Source organism: Sarcophilus harrisii, chromosome 2 (genome assembly GCF_902635505.1).
Source record: "Sarcophilus harrisii chromosome 2, mSarHar1.11, whole genome shotgun sequence".
Lineage (NCBI taxonomy): Eukaryota > Metazoa > Chordata > Mammalia > Dasyuromorphia > Dasyuridae > Sarcophilus > Sarcophilus harrisii.
Genome location: NC_045427.1, coordinates 500,481,592 through 500,498,180, shown reverse-complemented (window position 1 = coordinate 500,498,180; position 16,589 = coordinate 500,481,592). Strand labels below are relative to the sequence as shown.

The window sequence follows — 16,589 nt, the reverse complement described above, 5'->3', positions numbered from 1 at the left end:
GGTGTGGGTCTCCTAATCCAGGACTCTTTCTATCACACAGATTTTTATCACCCAGTTTGGATGAGACTGATACTTTGAAAAGCTTAAGCAGGTTTGCATGTGTTGTCTGTTCAGAAAGATACTCAGAAAATTGGAGGAGGGGGAAGGAGCTCTCGTGGTACCATTTCAGAAATATGACATCAGTGGATCAAAGACCATCCTAGCCTTAGCAGCATTTCCCATGCTTGATCGTGTCTCAGAAATGGAGGATGTTATGATAATAACAACTTATATTTATGTAGTATGTTTCTTGCATTATCTAACATGATCCAAATCCAGTTAGTGGCTCCTTTTCTCTATAGCATAAATACCTCCTTTAAAAAATTTCTGTATTTACTTCTGGGATATAAAGAGTCCTGTCAGTTATTCCCATTGAATGATACAAATTTGTTCTCACCAGCCCTAGTTACAAAGACACAGCCTTGAGCTCACCAAGTTTATAATCCAGTCTGGGTGGTAAGATATGCATAAAAATAAACGCAGTACAAACTAGGATGTGGTTCTTTTCACCAGGCATTTGGTAAGCTCTCAATATGTGCAGAAGCTTATGACACTGATTGGAGATACAAAAGGAAGTCAGGCCTGGTTCCTGGCCCAAGGTGCTGAGTAGGCGGGGGATAAAACACATGCAAATTTGTTATTATTGATTTGATTTTCAGATCCCATTTGGGATTTTCTTGGCAGTTTGCCATTTCCTTCTCCAGCTCATTTTACAGATGAGGAAACTGGGGCAGGCAGGGTGAAGGGACTTGCCTAAGATTACCAGCTAGTAAGTATCTGAGTCTGATTTGAACTAATGGCTTCCTGACTCCAGGCCTGGCACTCTATCCATTGTGCCACCTAATTGCCCAAATGTCCTAATGGGTGAAGGCTAAAAGTAGCTACTAAAATAGGCAAATATTAACAATCTCTTATGGAAACAAGACCTAGATAGGGGTGCCCTGTTAAATGTTTAACAACCAGCTCTCCAGAAAAATTAAACCTACCCATCTGTTCCTATGTTACTTTTAGGTTTAATATTTTGCCCCTCACTTTCTTAAGTCTAGAAACCACAACCACCAAATAAATCAAGCTCTAATTTGCAGCATTTACTGATTTCCAAGGGGCAAATGTTCACATTGATATTTTAACAATCAGCTCTAGTGAGAACCACTTGGAGCTGGATTTTTTATGATTTATTGGTGCCCTGACTGGGGAGGTGGAGGAGTGTAGCTTGAAAATTGGTGAGATATTTTATCTGAAATCTCTTTTAACTCTGTGATTCTTAGGAGATGGGGCCTGTGGCCACCCTTAAATCCCCCTAATTATTAAACTCCCATCAAAAAACACATCAAAGGAAAAAAATCCAAGGCAAGACCCTGTGGCCCTAGGAGGCAAGGATGTTCCTAATCTCTCTCCTGCACAAGGAGTGTGACTACCCAAAGGCTGCTCTCCCTTCTCTATTTCCCTTCCCTTTTTATAGCCGACCCTGAGGCTTGTGGAGCTGTAACCTACCACTTACAGAACTCCACAGGGGCAGGCTTCAAGTCCTGGGCCTGGAGTCAGGAAGACAAACTGAAATCTGACTTTGGAGACGTTGAGAGCTGTGTGATTCTGGGCAAGTCATTTCCCTCAATTCCAAAATAAGGATAAATGATAGTGCACATAGTTCCTTACAGAGTTTGATGAAATGAAATAGTATTTGTAAAGTGCTGAGCCTATGGTGCTTAGACCAGAATAGATGCTTAATAAATGTGTGTTTCATCAGCTCTTCCTTATTTCCCTCCTCCCCATCTTCCTGTTCTCACAGCATCTCAATACTCTGCCATTGAGGAGGCAACTAATGTTATGCCTTATAGGTAACTGTGTTCTTACCACTGATGCGTTTCTGCCAGATTATAAATAGCTTCAGTTTTTATTTTATTTTTTCCAATTACAAGTAAAAGGGATTTTTTAAAAAACATTCATTTAAAAATTTTTGAGTTCCAGTTCTCTCTCTTCTCTCCCTCTTCCTTGACAAGACAAGTAATTTGATTTAAATTTTGCATGTATAACCACATAACACACATTCTCATATTAGTCATATTGTGAAAGAAAACACAAATCTCCTCCCCTCAAAAAACCCAAGAAAAATAAAATTTAAAAATGTTTTAATCTTCATTCAAATTCCAGCAGTTATTTCTCTGGAAGTGAATAACATTTCAATATGAATTTTCAAAATTGTCTTGGGTCATTGTACTGCTGAGGACCACTAAGTCATTTATAATTGATCTGAATACAGTTTTGCTGTTATTGTGTCAGTTGTTCTCCTGCTTCTACTCACTTCACTTTGCATCAGTTCATGTAAGCTTTTCCAGGTTTTTTTCGAAATCTGCCTATTCATCACTTCTTATAGCACAATTATACTCCATTAAATTCATATACCACTTGTTCAGCCATTTCCCAATTTATGGGCATCCACTCAATTTCTGAATTTTTGCCACCACAAGAAGATCTGCTATAAATATTTTTGTACATAAAGATCTTTTTTTGTTTTTAATGGTTTCTTTGGAATACAGATCTAGCAGTAGTATTGTTGAATCAAAAGGTATGTATAGTTTTATAGCCCTTTCAGCGTAGTTCCAAACTGTTCTCAAGATGATTGGATCAAACCAGTCTGGAGAGCAACATGGAACTATGCCCAAAGAACTATCAGACTGTGCACACCTTTTCTTTCAACAATATCCCAAAGAGATCATGAAAAAAGGGAAAAGCATCCACATGTGCAAAAATGTTGGTATCAGCCTTTTTGTAGTAGCAGAAACTGGAAATTGAGTGGATGCCCATTAGTTTGGGAATGGCTGAATAAGTTATGGTATATGAATGTTATGGAATATTATTGTTTTAATAGAAATTATGAGCAAGATGATTTCAGAAAGGCCTGGAGAGATTTATATGAACTTATGCTAAGTGAAGTGAATAGAACCAAAAGAACATTGTACACAGCAACAAGATTATATGATGATCAACTCTGATGGATGTTGCTCTTTTCAACAGCAAGGCGATTCAGGCCAGTTCCAGTGGTCTTGTGATGGAGAAAGCTATCTTCATCCTGAGAGAGGACTGTAGGGACTGAGTATGGATTACAACATAGTATTTTTTAAAAATTATAACTTTTTCTTGACAAAACATATGCATAGTAATTTTTCAACATTGACCCTTGCAAAAACTTCTGTTCCAACTTTTCCCCTCCTTCCCTCCACCCCCCTCCCCTAGGTGGGAGGTGGTTCCATATATATTAAATATGTTAAAGTATATGTTAAATACAATATATGTATACATATTTTATACAGTTGTCTTGCTACATAAGAAAAATCAGATTTAGAAAAAAGGTAAAAATAACCTGGGAAAAAATGCAAGCAAACAATAACAGAAAAACAAAAATGCAAATAAACAATCACAAAACATAAATGCTATGTTATGGTCCACACTCATTTCCCAGTGTTCTTTTACTGGGTGTAGTTGGTTCTGTTCATTACTGATCAATTGGAACTGATTTGGATCCTCTCATTGTTGAAGAGAGCCACATCCATCAGAATTGATCCTCATATTAGTATTGTTGCCATGTATAATGATCTCCTGGTTTTGCTCATTTAACTCAGCATCAATTCATGTAAGTCTCTCCAAGCCTCTCTGAAATCATCTTGCTGGTCATTTCTTACAGAACAATAATATTCCAAACATTCATATACCACAATTTACTTAGCCATTCTCCAACTGATGGTCATCTATTCAATTTTCAGTTTCTAGCCACTACAAAGAGGACTGCCTCAAACATTTTTTGCACATACTGATTGCTTTCCTTTCTTTAAGATCTCTTTGAGTTATAATCCCAGTAGAAACACTGGTGGATCCAAGGGTATGCACAGTTTGACAGTTTTTTGAGCATAGTTCCAAATTGCTCTCCAGAATGGCTGGATGTGTTCACAACTCCACCAACAATGCTTCAGTGTCCCACTTAACCCACATCCCTCCAACATTTGTCATTATCTTTTCCTGTCATCTTAGTCAATCTGAGAGATGTGTAGTGGTATCTCAGAGTTGTCTTAATTTGCATTTCTCTGATCAATAATGATTTGGAACACCTTTTCATATGGGGAGAAATAGTTTCAATTTCATCATCTGAAAATTGTTCATATCCTTTGACCATTTATCAATTGGAGAATGGCTTGATTTCTTATAAATCTGAGTCAGTTCTCTACATATTTTGGAAATGAGGAACCTTTAACTATAATGATGTTTTTCCAGTTTATTGCTTCCCTTCTAATCTTGTCTGCATTAGTTTTGTTTGTACAAAAGCTTTTTAACTTGATATAATCAAACTTTTCTATTTTGTGATCAATGATGATCTCTAGTTCTTCTTTGGTCACAAATTGCTTCCTCCTCTTCAGGTCTGAGAGGTAAAATATTCTATGTTCTTCTAATTTATTTATAATCTCATTCTTTATGTCTAGATCATGAATCCATTGTGATCTTATCTTGGTGTATGGTGTTAAGTGTGGGTCAATGCCTAGTTTCTGCCATACTAATTTCCAATTTTCCTAGTAGTTTTTGTCAAATAGTGCATTCTTATCCCAAAAGTTGGGATCTTTGGGTTTGTCAAACACTAGATTGCTATAGTTATTGATTATTCACAACATAGTATTTTTAACTTTTTTGTTGTTGTTTCCTTGCATTTTGTTTTCCTTCTCCTTTTCCTTTTTGATCTGATTTTTCTTGTGCAGCATGATAATTATGAAAATTCTGTAGAGGAATTGCATATGTTTCACATATATTGGATCACTTGCCATTTGGAGAAGGGGGTAAAGGGAAGGGAGGAAGAAAAAAATTGTAATACAAGGTTTGCAAGGGTGAATATTGAAAACTATTTATCATATATTCTGAGAATAAAAAGCTTTTAAAAAAAAGAATGATTGGATCAGTTTGCAACTCCACCTTTGAACATTCATATCCTTTGAACATTTGTCATTTGGAAAATGACTTGTATTCTTAAAAATTTGACTCAGTTCTCTATATATTTAACAAATGAGGCTTTTATTAGAGAAACTTGCTGTAAATTTTTTCCTCAGTTTTTTTTTTTTTTTGCTTTCCTTTTAATCTTGACTGTATTGGTTTTACTTGTACAAAAACTTTAAAATATGATGTAATCTAATTATCTATATTATATCTTGTAATGCTCTACATCTCTTGTTTGGTCATATATTGTTCCTTTATCCATAGATCTTATAGATACTTCCCCAGTTTGCTTATGGTATCATCCTTTATGTCTAAACCATGTAACTCTTTCTGCTATCTACTTCTGTTTTATGTATAGGTTCATCAAAAATGGTTTGTTTGTGACTAGTACCTTTCCCAATCTGCCCACCTTTCCCTCCTTTTTATCTTCCTTGTCTACTTCCCTATGGGATTAGATAGATTTTTGTATCCATCTGAGTGTGTGTCTTAGTCCCTCCTTGAGTCAATTCCTATGAAAGGTTCAATTATTAATTATTAACTCTCCTCTTCTACTGTAAAAGCTTTTTCATGTTTCTTTTATATGATATATCTTACCCCATTGTACTTCTCCCTCCTTTTCATAGTACATTCCTATTCCTTACCCTTTAATGTTATTTTTATGTATGTCATCCTGATGACATACAAGCTCTGCTTGATCTGAGTCAGCCCTGTAAAATTATGTAAAATCACCAACAAAATGTCTCCTTTGATCTACAAACCCAAATGGTCTTGCATCCTCTGGAGCAATATAAGCCTTCTTGGAGGAAGTCACAACTCCAGGCAAGATTTCACATGCACTTGAGACTCCCCTTAGACTCATGCATAAAATGGGTCTTCAGAAAACGACACTTTGCAGATCACTTCTCTCTTGAGAATGATATGCCCATCAAGAGAATCCCTCTTGGTATTTCTTTAACAATAAAGGTTTTCTGCCATTGCCTTTGGGTTTAGAGAAATTCCTTTACCAGGAACTCATACCTTGGACAGCTGACCCTCACACCCATTCCTGCCTCACTTCTTCTTTGGTACCTTCAGCCCTCATCAATTCCATTATGATTGATTCATATCCATGTTCTCTGTCTATATATACTACTTCTAACTTTGTAGTAATGATAAAGTTCTTAGGAGTTAAAAGTATCATCTTTCCATGTGGAATGTAAACAGTTTAACCTTATTGATTCCCTTATGGTTTCTCTTTCCTGTTTATCTTTTTATGCTTCTCTTGAATCTTGTATTTGAAAGTCAAAATTTCCATTAAGCTTTAGTCTTTTCATCAAGAATGTTTGAAAAAAAAAAGAATGTTTGAAAGTCCTCTATTTCAATGACTATTCATTTCCCCTCTTGAAAGATTATACTCCATTTTTTGGGTAGGTGATTTTGGGATTGTTATCCTAGATCCTGTGCCCTGTGGAATATCATATTGCAAATCCTCCAGTCCTTTAATGTGGAAGCTGCTACATCTGAAGCTATCCTTACTGTGGCTTCAGGATACTTGAATTGTTTCTTTCTGGCTGCTTGCTGTATTTTCTGTTTAACTTGGAAGTTGTTGGATTTGGCTATAATATTCCTGGGAATTTGCATTTTGGGATTTCTTTCAGGAGGTGATCCGTGGATGTTAGGATTCTTACAAGGTGCTAAGTCACTGGAATTGATAGGCACTCCGGGAGATTCACAAGTCAGGATTCACTCCAGGAGATTCACAAGTCAGAATTCAGTCAGGAGATTCACAAGTCCAGGAGATTCACAAGTTCAGTGGAGGAGATTCACAAGTCACAGCTCCCACAATCCCATTCCTGGAGGAGGAGTCAACCTTAGAGTTCACACCTTTAAAAGAGCATATAAAAAGATGAGCCCCAACCAGGAGTCGGTTGGGGAGATTGAGAAGCCAGGATTTGGAGAGAGAGCAAGAGGCTCTAACTGGCAGAGGCAAAGGACCAGCAACTAAAGCTTTCAGAACCACGGACAGAGATAGGCCTCTAAGAAAGTTAACCAGGCTATTTTGGAAGAGACAATAAAGGACTAGACTTTAACTCCTGGCTGCATTTGAGGTGATTATTATACAGAACTGAAACTAAGGCTGCATCCAGAAGCTCCCCAAGAAACCTGTTCCCAGAGAACAATTATATTTTAGAGAACATTACAAGTGGATTCTTTCTTTCCATTTCTTTTTTACCTTCTGTTCTAGGATATCAGTGCAGTTTTCCTTGATAATTTCTTAGAATATGATGTCTAAGCTCTCTCTCTCTCTCTCTCTCTCTCTCTCTCTCTCTCTCTCTCTCTCTCTCTTTCACCAAGTAGTTGAATAACTCTTAAATTATCTCTCCTTGATCTATTTTCCAGATCAGTTTTTTTTCAAGATGTTTTACATTCCCTTTTTTTTCCCCATTCTTTGGATTTTGTTTGATTGCTTCCTAATGTATTAAGGAGCCATTAGCTTCCACTTGCCTAATTCTAATTTTTAAGGAGTTATTTTCTTGAGTGAGCTTTTGTACCTCTTTTTGCATATGGCCAATTCTGCTTTTTAAGAAATTCTTCTCCTCAGTATTTTTTGTGCCTCATTTACTAAACTGTTGACTTTTTTCCCATGGTTTTCTTGCTCTCATTTCTTTTCCCAATTCTTTTCCTCTACTTCTACTTTGATTTTTAAAAAATTTTGGAGCTCTTTCAGGAGTTCTTTGTGCGGGAGTATGAGGGGAAGAGAGGGCTGAGACGAATTAACATTTTTTCTTTAAAGGTTTGCATGTAGCTTTTGCTCTTCTCCATCACCATTAAAAATTTCTATGGTCAGGGTTTTTTTTTGTTGTTATTTTTGTTCTGCTCTTTTCATAGCCTATTTCTTAATTTTTAACTTTATGTTAAAGTTGGTTTTTGGTCCCCCGGGTGAAGGGGACACTGTTCCAAGTTACAGTTTTTTCATACTGCTGTTTTCAGAACTAGTTTTGTAAGTTTTCATTTCTTCCAACATGTTATGAACTAAGGAGGTATATTACTCTCCATACTACTCTGCTCTGATCTATGAGTGACCACAAGCACTCTTTTCTGTTCTGGACCCATGTCCAGATTCCCAGTTCTTGCTAGTGCTCTTCCTGGCCCTGAGACTGTGTATGGGCAATGCAACTTTTGCCAGTACTGGCAAAAGACTCTATGTAATTTCCTTCTGACCAGTTCTATGACCTTTTTACTATATGGGGGTCAAGACCTCCAGGGCCATCATGGATTCAGTTGCCCCCTAAGATCTGCTTCTGGACTATGCTTCATTCTCACCCTAGAAAGATAGATTTTTTTCCTGCTAACCTACTAAGTTATCTTGGGCTGGGAAAATTATTTTACTCTATCTTTTTGTTGATTCTGCTGCTTCAGAATTCATTCATTGTTTGGAGAGAAATTTGGGGAAACTCAAATGAGTTATTGCCTTTATTCAGTCATCTTGTCCTGCCCCTCTCAAATTTTAAAATGACACATTCCAATATAAATGTGTAATATGTTAAATGGAATAAAGCTTCACGATAACTAGCTTTATAAAACAGGAATCTTCTCTACAATATCTTCAAGCAATTGTCTTTCAATCTCTAGTTATTTTCAATGGTGGGATGGGTCAGCCCATTTCATTTTAGCCAAGTCAACAAATATTTGCTAAATGCCTATTATGTGCTAAGTACAAGGGATACAAAGAAAGCCAAATGACAGTAACTGTTCTCCTGGACAGATGGACACAAAATGTAAACAACTGTGAAGAAAAAAACAACATTATATATATACACACACATATATATTACATATAATATATGTGTATATATGTATATATTACATAAGAGATAAGCAATAGAAGGAAGGCACTGGTATTAAGGGGAGTAAGGAAAGTCTTTTTGTAGAAAGTGGAATTTTAATTGGGACTTGAAAGAAATCTGAGAAGCTAAGAGACAGGAATGAGGAGGGAAGTCATGCCAGGTACGGAAGACAGCCAGTGAAAAAACTTGGAGTTAAGAGATGGAGTGTCTTGGGGGAGGAAAAGGAAGGATGCCATGTCACTAGATCTCAGATTAACTGGAGGAGAATAAGGTTTTAGAAGAGTGGAAAAGTGGGAGAGGTGAGGAGCAAGTTATGAAGGGCTTCACAAGCCAGAGGGTGATATATTTTATTCTGGAGATGAAAGAGAGCCAATGAAGTTTAATGAGTAAGGAACAAAGGGTTGATATATACTCAGACCTGTACTTTAGGAAGATCCCTGACAGTGGAGTGGAGGATGGACTGGAGTTGATGACACAAGATAGGAAGATCAATCAGGAGATTATTGCAATAGTCCAGGTGTATTGATGAAGCAACAGAGTGATAACTATCAAAAGAGAGAAGGAGGCATATATAAGAGATATGATGAATATAAAATTGACAGGATTTGGCAACTAATGGGGTGTGGTAGTGAGAGAATGAGGAATCAAGACAATTTAACACTTTATAGCTTGTTTTTTTCTTTCCCAGTTTCTAAAATATTTCACCTTGCAATTTCTGTCTGTGTCAATGTGCAAAAGGCAATTACATAAGTTAATGTAATTGTTTCAATTATTATATGTGCCTTTGGGTAAAAGATTTGCATTTACTACAGGAGTCCTATTATTTGCATAATTATGAGGAATTTAAATATTAGGTTAGAAATGAGGCTTTATATTTATATGACTGTGTAATGAAAGTACCCAAGTGCCCCCTTGACTTTCACAGTATTAACTTTTAATGCCACTGAAGGGACGGGGAAGGGAGAAGAATTCTTATTTTGCAGCTGTGACCTAGAAATCTCAGCCCAATTACTAGATGTCGTGACATAGAGGCAAGAACTCTAGCTCTGGAGTCAGAGGACCTGGATATAAATCCCACTTGTTATATTTATTATCAGTCCTGTGACCTTCTTCATTTGTAAAATGAGCATTTTGGACGAGGTGGCATCTAAGGTCTTTCTCAGATCTAGGTCTATGATCCTATCACTAGATGAACTCTGATTTCCCTTCTTTTCCAGCCTTTTAGATCTATAATCTGGGTGCAATAAATCCCCCAATTTCTGTTTCTCATATCTAATATATACATGTACACATATTTGTCTTTACATAGTTATCTATATATCTATACATATATATGTATAATATATATGTGTATATACACATATATGTATAATATATATGTATGTGTATATATATACATAATACACATAGTTTTTACCTCTTCGTTTATGTTTTTCCCCAGTGGAACAAAAGCTCATTGAGAGAAGGAATTGCTTCACTTTTGTCTCTGTATCATCATCACATAATCATTTTTGCCATTTTTAGGTGCTTAATAAATTCTTATTGAATTGTTTTTCTTTTCCCAAGACATAGAATCAGGTATTGTGCACAGCTGGTATTTTTAATGTGTTAATTGTGTAGAACTTTTTTTTTCTGGTATTCAAGTTTTGGAAAAACTTCAGAGACCATTTACTCTCACAAGTATCTGGACAAGAATTCCCCTTACAATGTTTTCAACACAGAATTATAAATTCTCACTGAACACCTTCAAAAAAGGAGAACCTATTACCTGAGGCAGCTGATTCATTTTGGGGCTTATTTGACAATTACAAAGTTTTTTTCTTCCCTTCTACATAAAACCCAGATTGTTTTCTTTTGCAATCATTTATGCTAATTTTCAACACTGACTTCATTGATGCAGTCACATTCTGCCTATCTCTTCACTGTTTTTCTACTTTCTGCTTACCCATTTTTGTTTCATCCTATCCAGTCCAAATATTCTCCTTGAATGAAAAAGTTGGAGCAAAATTAGACCACAGTGGTTCATACTATTAGAAATTAACATGACTATGATCTTGTCAGAAAACAAATTTTGATTTTTTTTTGCCAGGCAGTTGTGGTTAAGTGACTTTCCCAGAGTCACATATCCAGGTCAGATTTGAACTCAGGTCCGCTAGACTCCAGGGCTGGTACTCTATTCACTAAGCCAGAAATCTAGCTACCTGATTAATTTTTTAAAATAATTTTTATGGGATATATGATGGTATAATGAGTTAGTGCTACACTTGGGCCTGTAATGATGTGTTTGGGTTTATATCCATTCTCTTTGAATTTTTCCCTCATGGTCATCTGCTGTATTAGTCACATGATTTCACTTTACAGTCAAAAAACAAATGAGTTACTCAGATTAGGAATGCAGGATCAAATCAGGAAAATATATTAGAAACAACTATTCTGAGTACCCATGGCCTAAACCCAAGCACTTCTCAGTGCCCTAGGGATAAATGTTTATCTCAATCCTGCATGGCTGATACCTGGCTAATACCTACTCTGAAGGAGCAGGACATGGGAGACTAATAACTTACTTTTTTTTTTTTTTTTTTAATTAATAGCCTTTTATTTACAGGATATATACATGGGTAACTTTACAGCATTAACAATTGCCAAACCTCTTGTTCCAATTTTTCACCTCTTACCCCCCCCCTCCCCTAAATGGCAGGATGACCAGTAGATGTTAAATATATTAAAATATAACTTAGATACACATAAGTATACATGACAAAACATTATTTTGCTGTACAAAAGAATCAGACTCTGAATTATTGTACAATTAGCTTGTGAAGGAAATCAAAAATGCATGTGTGCATAAATATAGAATTAGGAATTCAATGTAATGGTTTTAGTCATCTCCCAGAGTTCTTTTTCTGGGTATAGCTAGTTCAGTTCATTACTGCTCCATTAGAAATGATTTGGTTGGTCTGTTGCTGAGGATGGCCTGATCCATCAGAACTGGTCATCATCTAGTATTGTTGTTGAAGTATATAATGATCTCCTGGTCCTGCTCATTTCACTCAGCATCAGTTCGTGTAAGTCTCTCAGGCCTTTCTAAAATCATCCTGTTGGTCATTTCTTACAGAACAGTAATATTCCATAATTTTCATATACACAATTTATTCAGCCATTCTCAACTGATGGACATCCATTCAGTTTCCAGTTTCTAGCCACTACAAAAGGGCTGCCACAAACATTCGTGCACATACAGGTCCCTTTCCTTCTTTATAATCTCTTTGGGATATAATCCCAGTAGTAACACTGCTGGATCAAAGGGTATGCACAGTTTGATAACTTTTTGAGCATAGTTCAAACTACTCTCCAAAATGGTTGGATTCGTTCACAACTCCACCAACAATGAATCAATGTCCCAGTTTTTCCCACATCCCCTCAACAATCATCATTATTTTTCCTGTCATCTTAGCCAATCTGACAGGTGTGTAGTAGTATCTTAGAGTTGTCTTAATTTGCATTTCTCTGATTAATAATGACTTGGAGCATCTTTTTTTTTTTTTTTTTAATAGCCTTTTATTTACAGGATATATACATGGGTAACTTTACAGCATTAACAATTGCCAAACCTCTTGTTCAATTTTCACCTCTTACCCCCCACCCCCTCCCTAAATGGCAGGATGACCAGTAGATGTTAAATATATTAAAATATAACTTAGATACACAATAAGTATACATGACCAAAACATTATTTTGCTGTACAAAAAGAATCAGACTCTGAATTATTGTACAATTAGCTTGTGAAGGAAATCAAAAATGCAGGTGTTGCATAAATATAGGGATTGGGAATTCAATGTAATGGTTTTAGTCATCTCCCAGAGTTCTTTTTCTGGGTATAGCTAGTTCAGTTCATTACTGCTCCATTAGAAATGATTTGGTTGATCTACGTTGCTGAGGATGGCCTGGTCCATCAGAACTGGTCATCATATAGTATTGTTGTTAAGTATATAATGATCTCCTGGTCCTGCTCATTTCACTCCGCATCAGTTAGTATAGATCTCTCCAGGCCTTTCTGAAATCATCCTGTTGGTCATTTCTTACAGAACAGTAATATTCCATAATTTTCATATACCACAATTTATTCAGCCATTCTCCAACTGATGGACATCCATTCAATTTCCAGTTTCTAGCCACTACAAAAAGGGCTGCCACAAACATTCGTGCACATACAGGTCCCTTTCCCTTCTTTATAATCTCTTTGGGATATAATCCCAGTAGTAATACTGCTGGATCAAAGGGTATGCACAGTTGGATAACTTTTGAGCATAGTTCCAAACTACTCTCCAAAATGGTTGGATTCGTTCACAACTCCACCAACAATGAATCAATGTCCCAGTTTTCCCACATCCCCTCCAACAATCATCATTATTTTTTCCTGTCATCTTAACCAACTAATAACTTACTTTATGGGTGATTATGAAAAGAACTGCTTCTTGATAAGATCACTGGTGATGCTCTTAGTAATCCTGACTCTTCAGGAAGTTGCTCTTCCCAATAATCCTAAGGCTCTAGGAAATCTACTGCCCTGTCCCTGCTGATTCCATGGCAGAAGGGATGAACACTTGTCAGGATGGGCAACACACAACTGCATTGAGTCCAGAGTCTAGCACTGCAAACAGGAAAGAGGAAACTATAATTTATGTCAACCTAAAAGTGATTTTGCCTCGCTATAATAAAAAACAAACTAGCATTTATATAGCACCTGTGTGCCAGGTACTGTGTTAAGCACTTTACTAATCTCATTTGATTCCTCATGGATATTATCTCATTTGATTAGCATTTCACTGCTTTCTGTCCTTGGTACATAGCATAGTGTCTGACATATAGAAAGCACTTAATAAATATTTGTTGGTGATCTTATTAATGATGATGATGAGTCAGAGATAGTCACTTCTTTCCTCCATTTACTTCTCTGAATTTTTGATCTTCTAAGAATTATAGTATCTTATTTTAGAGCAGGCAGGGGCCTTACAGACTATTTATTCTACTCCCTTCATTTTACAGATGAAAAAACTAAGTCCTACAATATTAAAATAGCTTACCCAATGTCACTAGGAAAGAAATGGCAGGGCCAAGATTAGATCTCTAGTGCTCTGTTTCCAAACCCAGAGTTTTTGCTGCTCTATGGCATTATTGTCCAGCACTCTTTTAGTTTTTAAATTTTATTTATTTTTATTTTTTAATAGTACCTGGTCTCTTTTTTTTAAAAAAATTATTTTTAAAATATATGCAAAGATAGTTTTTTTCCAATATTCAACCTCCCAAAACTTTGTGTTCCAAATTTTTCTTTCTCCCTTCCCCCATCTCCTCCCCTAGACAGCAAACAATCCAATATATTGTTATACGTGTGCATTTCTTCTAGATATATTTCCACAATTATCATGCTGCACAAGAAAAATCAGATCAAAAGGGGAAAAATGAGAAAAAAACAAAAAGCAATCAAACAACAACAAAAAAGTGAAAAAAAAACGTTGTGATCAACATTCAGTCTCAACAATCCTCTCTCTGGATGCAGACAGCTTTCTCCATCACAAATCTATTGGAATTGGCCTGACTCACCTCATTGTTAAAAAGAGTCTTGTCCATCAGAATTGATCATCCTATAATCTTGTTGCCATGTACAATGATTTCCTGGTCCTGCTCATTTAAGTTTCATATAAATCTCTCCAGGCCTCTCTCAAATCATCCTGCTGGTCGTTTCTTACAGAACAATAATATTGCATAACATTCACAAACCATTACTTATTCAGCCATTCTTCAACTAATGGGCATGCACTTAATTTCCAGTTCCTTGCCACTACAAAAAGGACTGCTACCAACATTTTTGCACGTGTCTTTTTTTCTTTTTTATGATTTCTTTGGGATACAGGCCCAGTAGATATTGTCCAACACTCTTTTAAAAACTCTTATCTAAAAAAAAATAAAAATAAAACCTCTTATGTCAGAGGCATCCTTTTATTGTCTGTCTGTGCAAGCTTTCCTGGCACAGACAAAGCCTCTCTGGCCCCAAAGCTGGAGTTGAATTTCCAGAGGAATTCCTCTTGCAATAGTATTGAAATTTTTAAATCAATGTGCCAAGTTTTAGGAGTGATATGACAAGCCACAGCTCATCCAGAGAGAGGCACCTAGGGTGGTCATAGGACTTAAAACTATGGCATATAAGGGTTGGTCCAAAAAAATAGAAATATTTTCAGAGAAAGTAGGGAAGAAAAGAAAGGAAATAAGCATTTATTAAGCACCTGAGGTATATCAGGCATTGTGGTAAATGCTTTACAGATATCTCATTTAAGTCTCACAACCCCGCTGGGAGGTAAGTTCTATTATTATCCTCATTTTGCAGATGAAGACACTGAGGCAGAGATGTTAAATGACTTCCAGATCATACAGTCAATAATCGTCTGAAGATGACTTTAATTCAAGTCTTCCTAACTCCTCTGTCTATAGTGTACCTACCACCTGTCTACTTGGAAAAGAAACAGCTTTTTTTCTTCTTTGGGAATGGGGGAGGAAAGGAGATGATACTGATCACAATATTCAAATAGTCATCATGTGAATGAGGCATTAGGTTTATTTTTACTTAGACTTGGAGAAAACAACTAGGATCAATGGGTGGGAGTAACAGGGAGGTAGATTTCAGCTCAGAGTTTGAAAATACCTCTTAAAAACAGAATTATTATTGGGCCTCTTTGGGGGTTGAGAAGAAAGGCTCCAGTGACTTTGTAGCACTGAAGACTATCAGTCTTGAATATCTGTAGGGAATATTATAAAGGAATTCATGTTGGAGAAGGGTTGGACAACATGGTCTCTAAGGTTCATTTCACCTCTAGAATTCTATGCCTTTATCCATATTTCTGGCTGGTGAATGTATATTGTATGATAAAAGGTCAAATCTTTTACGGCTTCTGGTTTTCATTCTATAGGGAAGCAATAAGCCGCCTGTGTGAGGCTGTTCCCGGGGAAAATGGACCCATTAAAAGACGCAAGGTAAATAATAATTTGGTTTTCTTTTGATGTTTTTCCATAATTATTGGGTTGATGGCCCCAAAGAGTACCTAGTTTGACTTGTCATATATCACAAAGGATCCTTAAGTAAAGCATCATGTTGTATCATGTCACACCTCCCTCTCCCCTTTCTCTCTCTGTCTCTGTGTCTTTTTCTCTATGTATGCATGTATGTATACATATATACATTAACATCATCCAGAACAGGCTTATTTGGGAACAGAACAGGTTACTGATTTGAGTTAGAGGCTAAATATTTAAAATCCCCACAATTAAAGGACCATTTTTTCTGATAAAGATATTTTACATTCTCTTCCCAGTGTCTTGGGAAGTACCTGCTGCTGCTTGAGTCTGACTCATGAATCCATTAATACTTTAGTATGAACAGGTTGTCAGAGATCAGTAAGGCAGATGCCCTTCACAATTTTGCCTAGAACTGACCCTCGTGTCCCTCAGGGTACAGCAGGGAAGCAAAAAGAGACTCTCTGACAAACTGGATTTTGAGAATAGTGCACAGACTCATCTGGGTTCGAATCCCAGCTTAGTCACTTATTTCCTATGTGTCTTGTGAGTCATTTCACTCTCTGGGCTTCCATTTCTTCCTCTGTAAATGAGGGTATTGAACCAAATGACCTCTCAGCTCTAAATCTCTTATCCTCTGAGTCTGTGACGCTGTGACTCACCACCACAGCTTCTCTGGTGTGG

At 36.5% G+C, this 16,589-nt stretch overlaps 1 protein-coding gene across 5 annotated transcripts in view; it reads left to right on the top strand.

Moving 5' to 3' along the window:
* SHC4 (SHC adaptor protein 4) overlaps positions 1–16,589 on the top strand; it is a 165,524-nt gene that overhangs the window by 78,129 nt on the left and 70,806 nt on the right. For all 5 annotated transcript variants that reach the window (XM_031955164.1, XM_031955163.1, XM_031955166.1 and 2 more), the window contains exon 4: positions 15,803–15,866. In XM_031955164.1, the coding sequence (XP_031811024.1) occupies positions 15,803–15,866 (64 nt within the window). The remainder of the gene's footprint in view (positions 1–15,802; positions 15,867–16,589) is intronic.